The 15,146-nt window shown below is 49.9% G+C and overlaps 1 protein-coding gene across 1 annotated transcript; it reads left to right on the top strand.

Moving 5' to 3' along the window:
- The first annotated feature begins 313 nt into the window (after positions 1-313).
- LOC133746787 (intercellular adhesion molecule 5-like) lies at positions 314-13,742 on the top strand. The gene is made up of 8 exons (XM_062175041.1): positions 314-388; positions 6,949-7,021; positions 9,198-9,464; positions 10,985-11,305; positions 11,559-11,837; positions 12,197-12,466; positions 13,119-13,361; positions 13,540-13,742. The coding sequence occupies exons 1-8, from the start codon at positions 314-316 to the stop codon at positions 13,740-13,742; spliced, it is 1,731 nt and encodes a 576-aa protein (XP_062031025.1).
- The last annotated feature ends 1,404 nt before the right edge of the window (positions 13,743-15,146 follow it).

Here is a 15,146-nt window from a genome sequence, read left to right as displayed (position 1 = left end):
TTTGCTATAACAACACTGTTTCCTTTTCTGTGCGTTTTATTTTCCTTTGTAATGATTATCTCGAGTCATATCTGTGCTCTCTGCCATATAGAATTCAGGTCCCCCAGCCTCTTCTTCCCGACACACCCCTCCTGTCGGTTTACATCCTTGAGCATCCCACTTAGCTCAGCCAATCCTGCAGATATTTCGCACGTACGTCAGCAGTTTCTGGGCAGATCAGGAAATCATCCCGCCACCTGGCAGTGCTGTTAACGGTCTGAGAGTGTGAACGCGTGGCGGACGCCTGAGCGCAGAGCTGGAGAGGCGACCGATGATGCCGAGGAGCGGTGGCCGGAGCAGCCGGGAACGGTCCTGCGAAGGCGAGGAGCTCGCGGTTGGCCGCTGCCGGGTGAGGAGTTCAGTCTTGCTGTGTTCCCGTAGTTTCTCCTCCGGCTTGAGCCGCGTTTCGCCACGTTTTACTGGGCCGGACCCCGCGAGGAACGATCGTTGAAGTATTTTCTTTTTCCCTCACACATTTTTAAATGTTTTAAGTACGATCCGCCTTTAAAAGCCATTTACGGCCACATCACGCACAGACCCCTCTCCCGGCGTAGACAGAAGCTCCTTCCCGGCCTGCTGCCCTGTGTCGACTGGCGCCGCGGCCCTCACGCGAACAATTTGTACATATTTCATCTTAGTTCATTTCTTCACTGATCGCCCACAAGGGTTCTGGGCGCGCGGGATCCCCTCTATTTTATTCACTCTAAAAGCAAAGGGCTCGGCCTTCCTGCGCCTACAGCCCAGGGGGGAGCCTGACGCCTTGCTAAGTACTAATGACCGAGCAAGATGGCGCCGGGCGACACAGACAAGATGTCCCCCAGGGAGGGTGTGCGGGGCACGCGCCGGCCGTGCGGGGTGGAGAAGCTGGTGGCCGCCGGGGGCCTCACTGCCGACATACGTGGAAGCGGGTGGAGGAGGAGGAAGCGAATTCCAGGCAGAGGGAAAAGACTGTGCGAAGGGTGGAACGGGACTCGCGTTCATAAGGTATTGCCTTTGCCTAGAAATGGAAGGTGAGAATCCCAGACTTGGATCCCAAGTCCAGTGCCAGCTGGGCGGCCTAAGCCATCTCATGTTTGAAACCTCTTACTGCCTACCCGTCTCCTGCCATCAACCCCCCACTCCCCTCCCACCGCTGCCCAACACACATTGACTGGGAAGCAGACCTCGATATTTCTGTTTAAAAAAGATGTATTTTATTTATTTGAAAGGCAGAATGAGGTCCATAAAGGCAGAATGAGGTCCACTCTCCAAATGACCCCAGTGAGGCTAAGAGCTAGGAACCCAGCTCTGTCCTGGTCTCCCAGGTGCGGGGACCCAAGGACTTGGGCCAGCCTCTGCTGTCTTCCCAGGTACATTAGCAGGGAGCTGGCCCGGAAGCAGAGCAGCCAGGACTCCAGCCTGCACTCAGATGTGATTTGCCAGTGTCGCAGGCAGCAGCTTAACCTGCTGCACAACGCCAGCCCCAGACTTTGATTTTCTGAGTGTAAATCTTTATGGGATATACTCCACAGATTATATAAGCAAGAGAAAAACATTATTTTTAAGATTTATTTATTTATATGAAAGTCAGAGTTACACAGAGAGAGAAGGAGGGGCAGAGAGAGAAAGAGCGGTCTTCAGTCCGCTGGTTCGCTCCCCATTTGGCCAAAACGGCTGGAGCTGCACCAATCAGAAGCCAGGAGCCTCTTCCAGGTCTCCCACATGGGTGCAGGGGCCCAAGGACTTGGGCCATCCTCTACTGCTTTTCCAGGCCATAGCAGAGAGCTGGATCAGAAGTGGAGCAGCCAGACTCAGACTGGCACCCACATAGGCTGCCAGCACTACAGGTGGCAGCTTTACCTGCTACGGCAGAGCACCAGCCCCGAAAGTTTTTTAAAAATAGTGGCCAGCGCCGTGGCTCACTTGGTTAATCCTCTGCCAGCAGCGCCAGCATCCCATATGGGCAACAGGTTCTAGTCCCAGTTGCTCCTCTTCCAGTCCAGCTCTCTGCTGTGGCCCGGGAAGGCGGTGGAGGACGGCCCAAGTGCTTGGGCCCCTGCACCCACATGGGAGACCAGGAGGAAGTACCTGGCTCCTGGCTTCGGATCGGCGCAGTGCCGGCCATAGCAGCCATTTGGGGGGGTGAACCAACGGAAGGAAGACCTTTGTCTGTCTGCCTGTCTCTCTCTCTACCTGTCAAATTTTTTTAAAAAAATGTAAAAATAGGGTCCGGTGCTGTGACCCACCTGCAGTGCCGACATCCTATGTGGGCACTGGTTCGAGACCTGGTTGCTCTGCTTTCCGAACCAGCTCTCTGCTGTGACCTGGGTGCTTGGGCCCCTGCACCCACGTGGGAGACCTAGAGGAGGCTCCTGGCTCCTGGCTTGGGATTAGCACAGCTCCAGCTGTTGCGGCCAACTGGGGAGTGGGCCAGTGGATGGAAGACCTATTTCTCTCTGCCTCTCCTCCTCTGTGTGACTCTGACTTTCAAATAAATAAATAAATCTTTAACAACAACAACAAAAAAAGTAAAACTACATTCCCCTCAGGAATTCTGCTTTCTTTCTCCTTAACAAATGGGTGTCTAATGTCCTAGGGGGCCCAGCAGGTTAACTGGCCACTTGTGATGCACATCCCATATGGGAGTGCCAGGTTTGAGCCCTGGCTGCTCTGCTTCTGATCCAGCTCCCTGCTGATGTGCCTGGGAAAGCAGCGGAGGATGACCCAAGTGCTTGGGCCCCTGCTTCCATGTGGGAGACCAGGATGGAGTTCCTGGCTCCAGGCTTCAGGGCATTGTGGCCATCTGGGGGAGTGAACCAGCAGGCTGACGAGCTCTGTCTCCCCTCCCCCCAGTCACTCTGCCTTTCAAATAAGTATTTTTTAAAAATCTCATGTTCTAGAACCTCTTGATCTGTCTCTTAAAACAAGGATGAAGGATCAGAGGGGTGAGGATAGTGGAGCCAGGGCACAAATCAGTGTAGAAGTAGGTGTCAGTGTTTGTATGTGACTGTTGCTGTTTATGAATATAAATTAGCAACTACAAGAAAAAAAAAAAAACAGCCAGCGTGGCTTAAACGGATCAAAAATTGGAAATTTTGTTTTAGCTAAGACTCTTTAAGAACAGAACATAGTCTGAAATAAGTTCATAACAGGGCCGGACCTTACGGAAGAAGCTGACATCAGCAAACTGAGGAGAGAGTAATAAAACAGAAGGGGCTCTTGGCTCAACCTCTGGGGAATTTTTTGTGACCCTATAGCACCATAACAGCACAACCCGTCGGGATTCATGGACTATAGAGAAATAGTTAGGGATTAAGAGCATTGCAATACTGTCCAATTGCCTGGGTTTGAATCTTGGCTGAAGCCAAGATTATTAGTTACTAGTTACATGATCTGAGTCTCTCAGCTTACATCTATTCATCTGTAAAATTAGGGATAATCACAGAATTGGTGAGAGATAGTGAAAGAAAATGATGAAAGTCCAGTGCCTGGAAAGTAGTATATATTAGAAATTAACAGACAGGATGTGATTGAAAAAGTTACTGAAGTGAGATCTAGGTCAGTAGAGTGCCTAGCCCTGGACTAGCTGTTCTGAAGGAAGCACTTTGCCCTCAGACTTAGATAATTTGGGTTATACAATGCACATATTAGTGTGACTGGGCCTGGCATTGTGGCATAGCAGGTAAAACCACTGCCTGTTACGCTGGCATCCCATATAGGTGCTGGTTCGAGTCCCAGCTGCTCCATTTGCAACCCAGCTCCCTGATAATGGCCTGGGAGAAGCAGCAGAGGATGGCCCAAGTGCTTGGGCTCCTGCCACCCACCTGGGAAACCTGAATGATGCTCCTGGTTTCAGCCTGGCCCAATCCTAGCTTTTGTGGCCATCTGGGGAGTGAATCAGCAGATGAAGCGCTCTCTCTGTCTCCCTTTCTCTCTGTAACTCTTTCAAAATAAATGTTTAAAAATTAATGTGACTGATATTTTGATATTTATATAATTAAATGAATGCTGTGCCCCCTTTAGGTAATAGGGGAACCATTCTCCATTGTTCTTCCCATGCAATTAATTTCTTTCTTTCTTTCTTTCTTTCTTTCTTTCTTTCTTTCTTTCTTTCTTTCTTTCTTTTTTTTTTTTTTACAGGCAGAGTGGATAGTGAGAGAGAGACAGAGAGGAAGGTCTTCCTTTTTGCAGTTGGTTCACCCTCCAATGGCCGCTGCGGCCGGTGTACCACGCCGATCCGAAGCCAGGAGCCAGGTGCTTCTCCTGGTCTCCCATGCGGGTGCAGGGCCCAAGGGCTTGGGCCATCCTCCACTGCCTTCCCGGGCCATAGCAGAGAGCTGGCCTGGAAGAGGATCCGGCGCCCCAACCGGGACTAGAACCCGGTGTGCTGGCGCTGCAAGGTGGAGGATTAGCCTGTTAAGCCACGGCGCTGGCCTTTTTTTTTTTTTTTTTTAAAGTCAGAGTTACACAGAGGAGAGGCAGAAATAGAGAGAGGTCCTCTATCTGATGGTTCACTCCCCAGTTGGCTGCAACGACCAGAGCTGCGCCTATCCGAAGCCAGGAGCCAGGAGCTTCCTCCAGGTCTCCCTCATGGGTGCAGGGGCCCAAGGACTTGGGCCATCTTCCACTGCTTTCCCAGGCCATAGCAGAGAGCCAGATGAGAAGTGGAGCAGCCGGGTCTCGAACCGGCGCCCATATGGGATGCTGGCGCTTCAGGCCAGGGCGTTAACCTGCTGTACCACAGCGCTGGCCCCTCCCATGCAATTTCAAAAATAAGATATGAGTAATTGATATTTTATAACTCTTATGTAAGGCATGAAAAAATACTTAGAATACTGCCATTGTTGATACACTTAACTCATTTAATCCTCACTTTATTCTCCATTTTTATAACAACACTTAGCACAGAGTATTTTTTTTAAAGATTTATTTATTTATTTGAAAGACAGAATTACAGAGAGAGGTAGAGACAGAGAGAGGGGTCTTCCATCTGCTGGTTCACTCCCCAAATGGCCATAATGGCCAGAGCTACGCTGATCCAAAGCCAGGAGCCAGGAGCTTCTTCCGGGTCTCCTACATGAGTACAGGGGCCCAAGGACTTGGGCCATCTTCTACTGCTTTCCCAGGCCACAGCGGAGAGCTGGATTTCAAGTGGAATAGCTGGGACTAGAACTAGTGCCCATATGGGATGCCAGCACTGCAGGCAGCAGCTTTACCTGCTACGCCACAGCACCGTCCCCTACCCAGAGTATTATTTTTAATGCACATTTGTGTTTCAGTGGATATTCAGGAATTCTGATATCACAGTCCAAAATTCTGCAGCTTCAGCACCTTACCAAGAGCTTGGCATGTTGTAGGTGTTCAACAATTGTTTGCGGAAGGAATGTAAACAGGTCCACTTGGGATGTTTGCCTTTTTTCAGACTTGTTGTTACTCAAAACTTGGGTCTTGAAGGTTTCTTTAGAGACTGGGCGCTTTATTTAGAATATTTTCAATAACAGATTTTTCTTGGGAAAGAGATTAAAGTCACTAGTGCTAAGTTTGGCAGGTCAGGTGACTGACTAATGTCATTTTTGCTCAAAAAGTAATAGGATAGTTTAAGAAAGAGAATGCGTTCTATTGCATAGCTTAAAAGCCAGTTCTAAGTTACTTCCACAAAGTTTTGAAAAATGCTCTCATAAGGAATAAGCTTTATAACCTCTCAAGATATTACACTGGGAAATATAAAGTTTTAAATGCCTATTAGGCTATGGATATATAAAAGACCAAAAACAAGACAAACTCTTCCAGACCAGCATAGAAGGTAGACGTGTATATAATTCAGTGTATGAAAATCCAAACATGAAATTAGAAGGTAGTTCTTCATTTATGGAATGCTACAATATCCTAGGCAGTGTGCTAGGTGCTGGGGATACAAGATACAGAAATTATAGCTTCTTGTTCTCAAGGAATTGCTAGGATAGTGATAGTGACGTAATAAGTCAAGTGGGGCAAGGCCAGTCAGGAACCGTTCTTAGAAAAAATCAGCTTCAGGAGGGTTTTGAAAGAAAAACGCACAGGTAGGTGGCAAACAGAGAAGTGAATACTTAAGGTTTAACCCAGCCAAAGTAATAATCCAGAGTGTGTGTGGTGAACATGGAGGCAGTCAGAAATAGGTGACGTGGGGCCAGCATTGTGGCGTAGCAGGTTAAGCCACCGTCTGTGATGCCAGCATCCCATACGGGCTCCAGGTGGAGTCCCGTCTGCTCCACTGCCCATCCAGCTGCCTGCTGGAGGAGGGCCCAGGGCCTTGGGCCCTCGCATCAGTGTGGGAGGCCCAGAGGGAGCCTGTTGTGGTCATTTGGGGAGTGGGCCAGCGCATGGAAGATCGCCCTCTCTCCCTCTGTGTAACTCTGCCTTTCAAATAAATAAATAAATCTTTAAACCAAATGAACAAAAAAGAAATAGAGGACTTGAGGGGTTAGTTCATAGAAGTCCTGGAGAGGCCAGATGAAACATTTCTCTCTCACATCAGAGGACAGGATTCTCGTGGCCACGTCCTCTTGAGTCACGATCATTTTCCACTGGACAGTGCCAGGAAAACACTGCCAGACTTCATTCTCTCCACTCTGCTTTCATGTTTCCATGTTAACACCCTCCTGTTAGCGCCGAATAAGAGATGGAAGCACACTAGGAAAAGGATAGCTGTAATACAAGCTTGTACAGGAATCTTGCTCATCAAAAATCCCCACATTATTCCTCATGCTTTCCCCTGTCCTCTTGCCATGCACACAAGCCCGACTGAAATGGCTGCAAGAAGTTCTAGCATACCTGTGCTGCTGGTGGTCTCGCTACAGTTTCTCCGGGCTCTGTGAGGTCAGGAACGGGGCTGAATGACTTGTAATAATTTTTTGTCACTTTCTCCAGAACCGCACCTTCCTTTCTCTCCAGATTTTGGTCTTTCTCCTGAAGATGCACATTCTGTTTGGTGTCTGGGGCCGGCTGGCCTCCCTCCCTCGCCCAGGTGAGGCTATTTGGGGAGTTTCTTTAGCCAGGATGTGCCAGGACGCAGGTGACTGGGTCACTGAGGAAGGAGCTGGGAAGTCCTGAGTGCAGTGACCCCTCAGATACCTGTTTCTTGGGTCACCAGGAGACACTTAAGTACCTCTGGCTTTATTTGGGATGTCAAGTCAGTAGATCATCAGAACTCTCCCTAGGAAATGGGCCTTCTCTGCTGGGCTCCCTGCTGTCCCAAGGCTATCCTTTCTTTCCCCTTTCAAGAATATTTTCACCTCTTTGTTGCTATCTTTGGTGTTATGACAGACTACAATAGGATCTTGACAGGACAGGGCCCATAGCTCAGTTGCAAGGAGTAAGCATTCCTGGTGGGAAAAAAGGAACTGGAACCTTCGTGGGTAACATTGCTGTATGAGCTGTGATTCTCAGAGGGGACTGGTATTTGGGAGAAGCAGTGAATGGTGGATGTGGGCTAGGTACAGGGGAGCTGTACGGAGGCCATCAGGCATCTAAATTCTATCGGCCATCTCTCTCCCTGTACCTGAGATTTCCCTAGCAGACTGGACTCAAGGGCTAGCGCCGTGGCTCACTTCGTTAATCCTCCGGCTGCGGCGCCGGCATCCCATATGGGCACCGGTTCTGTCCTGGTTGCTCCTCTTCCAGTCCAGCTCTCTGCTGTGGCCCAGGAGGGTGGTGGAGAATGGCCCGAGTGCTTGGGTCCCTGCACCCGCATGGGAGACCAGGAGGAAGCACCTGGCTCCTGGCTTTGGATTGGCGTAGCTCCGGCCGTGGCGGCCATTTGGGGAGTGAACCAATGGAAGGAAGACCTTTCTCTCTGTCTCTCTCTCTCACTGTCTATAACTCTGTCAAGTAAATTTTTAAAAAAGCACTCAAGGGGTCAGTGTAGTGGTGTAACAGGTTAAGTCATCACCTGCAATGCTAGCATCCCATATGGGTACTGGTTCAAGTCCTGGCTGCTCCACTTCCAAACCTGCTCCCTGCTAATGGGCTAAGAAACCAGCAGAAGATGGCCCAAGTCCTTGGGCCTCTGCACCCACGTGGGAGGCCCAGAGGAAGGTCCTGGCTTCAGCTTGGCCCCGCCCTGGCCATTGCAGCCATTTGGGGAGTAAACCAGCAAATGGAAGATCTCTCTCTCTCCTCTTTCTTTTCTTTTTATTAAAGATTTTTTTAAAAATTTATTTGACAGGTAGAGTTACATACAGTGAGAGGGAGAGACAGAGAGAAAGGTCTTCCCTCCACTGGTTCACCCCCCAAATGGCCGCCACGGCCGGAGCTATGCCCATCCGAAGCCAGGAGCCAGGTGCTTCCTCCTGGTCTCCCATGCGGGTGCAGGCACCCAAGCACCTGGGCCATCCTCCACTGCCTTCCCGGGCCACAGCAGAGAGCTGGACTGGAAGAGGAGCAACCGGGACTAGAACCCGGAGCCCATATGGGATTCCAGCACCACAGGCAGAGGATTAGCCAAGTGAGCCATGGCGCCGGCCCCTCTCTCCTCTTTCTAATAAGTAAAAAAATCACTAAAAAATATCAGTTGCCCTAGCATCAAAGCAAAATGGAATGGTCTCTTCCTGGAAGAGGTGGAGAGTTCCATGGGAAATGAGTGATCTCGGGAATCACCTGTGGGCAGGTGGCTTGTTTTGTTCCCGGACACTTTCCAGCCCCCAACTTGAGAAGTTCATAGTCATTCAGTCTGAGACGGAGTTGGGATTTGCCGTTGTATAAGCATTACAGCTAATTCTGGTGAAGGCAGTCCTGAATTATGATTTGAGAGGAACCTTGTTCTGAGATATAAGCAGTAAAACACTTTTGCTCAGGAGTCCACTAACCCTAAAAGGGCCCTCAGCCGCCAATCCTGGGGAGTTTCCAAGAATTCTGGAAGTTTAGAAAGAGAACGGCTTCCTTGGCGTGATTTTTAGCAATTTGTAATTTCCATAGTAACTCTAATACAGAAACCAAGATTCCAAGAAAGAAGATGGGTAGAAGGAGTAATGGAAAAATCAGAGCTCTTATTGGCTCATTAAAGATCTGGCTTTGGTCCAGTCCCTTGAACCTGTTTTTTCCAGGCAGGTTCCTTGTTCCCTAACCTATAACCAGCTTGAATAGGCTCTGTGTTGAGTCTCGTGGCCCTCACCAGCGTCTCAGGCACATGTGGTTTATTTCAGGGTCCTCAGAGGAGCTATTTGAGGTTTCTCTCTGGCCAAATCAGACCCTAGTGGAGTTTGGACAACCCCTAATGGTCAACTGCAGCACCACCTGTCCAGAACCGGGGCCCGGCGGAATCGAGACCTTGTTGAAGAAAACCCAGGTGGACAAAGGGCCCCAGTGGAAGGAGTTTCTCCTAGAGGACGTCACAGAGAATTCTGTCCTGCAGTGCTTCTTCTCTTGTGCAGGGATCCAAAAAGACACAAGCCTTGGCATTACTGTATATAGTGAGTGGGCTGAGGGCTGGGAGGAAGGGAGGAGTGGGGACCATGACTGTGTCTTGCTGAGGGAAAGTTCAAGGGCCTTCTTTTAGGGAGAGATAAGGGCCCTTAATAAAGATGCCAGTCGGCCGGCGCCGCGGCTCACTAGGCTAATCCTCCGCAATGCAGCACCGGCACACCGGGTTCTAGTCCCGGTTGGGGTGCCGGATTCTGTCCCGGTTGCTCCTCTTCCAGGCCAGCTCTCTGCTGTGGCCTGGGAAGGCAGTGGAGGATGGCCCAAGTGCTTGGGCCCTGCACCTGCATGGGAGACCAGGAGAAGCACCTGGCTCCTGGCTTCGGATCAGCGCGGTGCGCTGGTCATTGGAGGGTGAACCAACGGCAAAGGAAGACCTTTCTCTCTGTCTCTCTCTCACTGTCCACTCAGCCTGTCAAAAAAATAAATAAATAGCCGGCGCCGCGGCTCACTAGGCTAATCCTCCGCCTAGCGGCGCCGGCACACCGGGTTCTAGTCCCGGTCGGGGCACCGATCCTGTCCCGGTTGCCCCTCTTCCAGGCCAGCTCTCTGCTGTGGCTAGGGAGTGCAGTGGAGGATGGCCCAAGCCCTTGGGCCCTGCACCCCATGGGAGACCAGGATAAACACCTGGCTCCTGCCATCGGATCAGCGCGGTGCGCCGGCCGCAGCGCGCTACCGCGGCAGCCATTGGAGGGTGAACCAACGGCAAAGGAAGACCTTTCTCTCTGTCTCTCTCTCACTGTCCACTCTGCCTGTCAAAAATAAATAAATAAATAAAGATGCCTGTCATCCTGTAGTGACTCTCGAGCCAGTTTCACTCGGAGTTCCCCTCGGTGGAGCTTCCTTCTGGGTTTTACATCAGGAGCAGACCACAGGGAGCATCCAGACGTCTCTGCTTGAGATAGTGGTCACATACAGAAAGCAAATGCTAATCATGCTAACTTTGGAATTCCCAAACCAGAATAAAATTAGTGCTAATTATTTACTGCAAGTTTTTAGAGTTAAATATGGCTGGAGAAAGGAGGATCTTCGTGAGGCAGTTAGAGAAGGCTTCATGACGAACGAGGCTCTTGAGCTCTCCTGCAGAGTGATTGGGATTTGTATTGAGGGATGGATGAAAGGGCCTTTCAGGCACTGGAAGACAGACAGCTCTAAGAGTGATGTTTGTGGGGTAAAAACTTGGTTAGCTAGGGTATAGGTTTTGTGTGATGCTAAGAAGTTCTTGATAAGCTGCAAATGCCCCTGAATATAAGCTGTCCAGAATGGCAGTGACAAAGCAAGGGACCTCCCCTATAGTCCTATTTCTGGGCTCTGGCTCTGGCTACCTGTGGTAGCAGAAGCAGCCAACAGGCTAGCTCATCCCATCTAGGGCAGGGGTGGTAGCAAGCCGCCAGTCAGCTTGTTTAGGGATAGCACCTTCTGATATATGTCATCACAGGCTTCCTGTGTTGTGCCAGGTCTTCCTGAAGGTGGGTAGCTCTCTGTCAACAAGCCCTGTCTTTTTATCTTAAAGAGCCACCAGAGCAGGTGATCTTGGAGCTGCAGCCTACGTGGGTGGCCGTGGATGAAGCTTTTACAGTCAAGTGCCACGTGCCCAGTGTGGCACCCCTGGAGAACCTCACCCTTACCCTTCTCCAGGGTAATCAAGAGCTGCACAGAAAGAACTTTCTGAACTTAGCTCTTGCCTCCCAAAGAGCCGAAGTCACCATCAGTGTCAGAGCACAAAGGGAGAATGACAGGTGCAACTTCTCCTGCCATGCAGAACTGGATCTGAGTTCACAAGGTGGAGGGCTTTTAAACGGCAGCTCAGCCATCAAAGTCCTCCGGATCTTTGGTGAGTCAGCCCTCTTGTGGAAGGAATCCTGGGCTCATTTATCTCATCTTGCCGTGGCCTTTGGGATTAAGTTCCTGCAGGGTTTAGGGGGAGGGCATCAGGGTCATTGAGCTGCACCTCTACTTGGGCTTTACACTCACTGTGGGGAAGACAGACCTTTTAATCCCACTCCCTTCCTGCACTGTAGGGTCCTCCACAATACGTGGTTTATAACAGCTTTTCTCCCATTTTCTTTTTCCTCATGTCTTGGCAGAATTCTCGGAGAGCCCCCAGATCTGGGGCTCTTCACTTCTGGAAGCTGGGGTGGCAGAGACTGTGAGCTGTGAGGTGGCTGGAGTGTTTCCAGCCGAAGAAGTTACGTTCCACATATTCCTGGGTGATCAGGAACTGAGCCCTTTCCTCTCCTGGGAGGGTGACACGGCATGGGCCAATGCCACCATTCGGGCCATGGAGACTGGTGAGCAGGAGCTATCTTGCCTTGTAGCTCTGGGTCTGATGGAACAGAAAACAAGACAGCCAGTGCACGTCTACAGTAAGTGACTTGCTTCATTTGTGCCCCACGTGGGTCCTCTGCCATTGAAAACCTACCCAGTAATGAGTGGGTGGTTCCAGCATTGATATCCCTGGTAACATTTGCCACGTACACCCTCAGGTGAACGTTAGACTTCATCTTTCTCATGTGTGAAAACACACGATGCAAGGCATTGCCAAATGAAACTTTCAAATCTCCGAAACACCTTGTTGCACCTTCCATTGAGCTTTTACAGAGGCAGTAATGGTGCCCAAAGTCCTTCCCCCGTTGTCTGCCTATCCAAGGGTACCGCCAGCATCAAGTACAGAATTGTGCCCAGCTTGAGAAATGGGTTTTGTGTCTTTTTCCTTTCCCTATAGGCTTCCCTCCACCAGTCCTGGAGATAGAAGAATCATACCCACTGGCAGGGACAGATGTTAATGTCACATGCTCAGGGCATGTATTAACATCACCCAGCCCTACTATTCGACTTCAGGGGGCCACAACTCTCCCTGCCCCTGGGGATCTTGCCTGGCTTCTACTTACTGCCAGGGAAGAAGATGATGGCCGAAATTTCTCCTGTGAGGCATCTTTGGAGGTGCAAGGTCGGCAATTGATTAAAACCACTGTGACCCAGCTCCATGTGTTCTGTGAGTAGAGTCTGATCGTTCTTGTCAAAACAAGGATTATTCAGTTCCCATTTCTAGAGATCTTCTTGGTCAGTAGCTTCATTATCAGAATTGCCACATTTTTCTCATTAAAAAAATCAAAGGATGCAATAAAATGAAAGCTCTCCAAACTTTCCTTACCCCTCCCTCCCCGGAAAGTAAATGGGGAGAAAATTGAGGGGGAGATTGGGAGTGGAGGCGTGGTTAAAGTGGTCATGTGATATTAATTGTGGTCCAATGACTGAAGGGGAGCATAGGAAGTAATAGCTGGACGTTTTGAAAAGTAGAAAAATCCTTCTCTTGAGTTCACCCCTATCCAGCTCCTCACCTACGGCAGAGCAAAGATGGGAAGCAGGGGCCCCAGGTTCACCACCGACAGAGCAGTGTTATCGTTTAGTCTGATCCCTAAAGATGCCCTAGGCTGTATCTCTGACTCCTAGGACAAAGGGAAGAGAATAAGAGTTGGCTCAAGGCAGAGAGCTGATAGGCCTTCCTTGGGGAAAGGAATTGTTGGGTGGAGGGAACAGCATTTGGGTTGAGGTAGGAGGTGGCAGGTATGAAGGTGAGAAGGGAATGTGGCACACTGAGCTTAGGTCTTTGTTGCGGGGCGGGGGGGCGACTTTCTTTTTTGTAGATGAACCACGGTTAGAAGAATCTAGTTGCCCTAGCAACCAGACATGGGTGGAAGGGATGGAGCAGATGCTTGCCTGTGTTCCGAAGGGAAATCCAACTCCGGCCTTGGTGTGTACTTGGAATGGGATCTTCTTCGACCCAGAAGTGCCACAGAAGGCAGCCAAGAACCACACTGGAATCTACTGCTGCACGGCCACTAACAAGCTGGGCTCTGTCAGCAAAGACATTGCTATCGTTGTTGAAGGTAATACTGCCGGGTCAAGGCTGGGTATCTCCCGGGGCTGGGGATCCTTAGCCAAGCATGGAAGGAAAAAAGGTGTTACTGGGCTGGGGAGGATGGGACTGAGCAGTGGGCTTGGTGAGTCGGGGCGGAGTCATTGTTCTCAAACCCTCCCGATTCTTTGTCTTCTGTGCTCGAACAGGACTGGAGGAAGGAATCAGCTCCAGCGTCTTCCTCATCATTATTGCCGCCCTGGGAGTGGGCGTGATCACCATCGCTCTGTATTTGAACTATCGGCCCTGCAAAATAAAGAGGAGACTGCGCTACAGGCAGGAAGAGAGCAAAGAGGAAGAGAGCCAGCTTGCTGCTCAACAGGCAGAGAAGAGCAGCTCACATAATTGTTGACTCAAAACAGCTCTTTGTGGAACAAGACTTCTACTACTGTGGTTTCCCAGGGAGGGAAGAGTGGATAGAGGAGAAAGAAACAGAATGTGAGATTACGTTACTTCGTGTTCTACTGTCCCATGAAACAGCGTTTCAGGCCCCCACGTCCCTAGTGTCCAGTCCATAAGCTCGCTGTTCTCCTTTGAGTTCACTCTGGTCACTAGGAATTTCACTCTCAATGTTCAACTAGTGAGGTCTGTTGCATCTTGCTGTGTGCTTAATCAGTTCATTCTAAGCTGAAAAAAAAAAAAAAATCTGTCCTTTACCTAATCATTCCCACTTTCTCCCAAACACCAGACTAAAGGGATCATCAGAAGTATCATGGAAGAACGACTCCTTCCTCATGGTTTCCTGGTGACTGAGAGCTCATTTTCTTAGTCCAAGAACAGAGCTTTGTAGGGGGCGAGTACCAAACTAAAGGATAAGAACCAGAACTCTGGTTCCATCTCCGCCTTCTCGCTTCCCTGCCCCGTGGTTCTGGAATGCCAGCTCCAGAACCAGAGCTGAGCTTGGGGACACCAAGTGTCTGTGGCCGGTTAGGCTTCAGCGGTGGGTCTTGGCGGGGATAAAAAACCCAAGAAATTCCACGCTGCATCAGAGAGTAGCTTCCCTAGCTTAGCATTCTCTCCCTGAAATGAAAGATAGGGATCTTCCTTGAATTTGGCCTTATAGGGTAAGGGCTCCAAACATCTCTCAATTCCTTTCCATAAATGATTACAATCACCTCTAAGTTCACTTTTGACCTTTTTCTTTTTACCTATATAGGTTCTTAGGTTGGGGTTCCAAACGTCTACCTACCCTTTCCATAAAGAAGTAGGTAATTTGATCAAAGACTATTTAAATGAGAGGAATCCTCTTGTGACAGTGTTCCCTGTGTGATTTTGATTCAGCTTCTTTCTCTTGTTGGAAGTTTCTTCACCCTTGGAGAAGGCATGAAGATGGATGAAATCAGTTCTTTTCTCCCAAATCAGTCATGAAATGTTCATGGAAATGTTGGCTATGGTAAAAATAAAGACTATTACTTTTGAATCTGAATGTATTTTTCTTTGGTGTCGTTGTTGAGGTTTAAAAAAAAATATATGTTCATCTACTTGAAGGGCAGAGCACCAGCGAGACAGACCTTCCATGCGAGTGCAGTACTTCCCACCCTCCAGAATGGAGCACTGGGGGAAGGAAGGCAGCCGGTCAGAGAGAGGGGTGTTGAGCAGCCTGATGCAAGGGTCCCCGGGATGAAATGTACCAGGCCTGCTTCGTTCCCCATCTGCAGCCCCTCCAGGGCCCAGCACCCTGACCTGAGAAGAGTGGATCTCAGCCTCCTGCTTCCAAGAGCGAGAGCTGGGGGCTTGGTCTGTTGGTGCCTTTGCT

This window comes from Lepus europaeus, chromosome 18, assembly GCF_033115175.1.
Source record: "Lepus europaeus isolate LE1 chromosome 18, mLepTim1.pri, whole genome shotgun sequence".
NCBI lineage: Eukaryota > Metazoa > Chordata > Mammalia > Lagomorpha > Leporidae > Lepus > Lepus europaeus.
Note: the sequence above shows the minus strand (reverse complement) of the source record. Positions and strands in the feature narration are given on the sequence as shown.

Bases quoted from the DNA above. Each gene is read 5' to 3' on its own strand.
- LOC133746787 (XM_062175041.1), top strand. From the start codon at position 314: ATGCCGAGGAGCGGTGGCCGGAGCAGCCGGGAACGGTCCTGCGAAGGC. The intron at 11,306-11,558 runs GTGAGTCAGCCC...ATGTCTTGGCAG, and splicing joins CAAAGTCCTCCGGATCTTTG to AATTCTCGGAGAGCCCCCAG. The intron at 11,838-12,196 runs GTAAGTGACTTG...CTTTCCCTATAG, and splicing joins ACAGCCAGTGCACGTCTACA to GCTTCCCTCCACCAGTCCTG.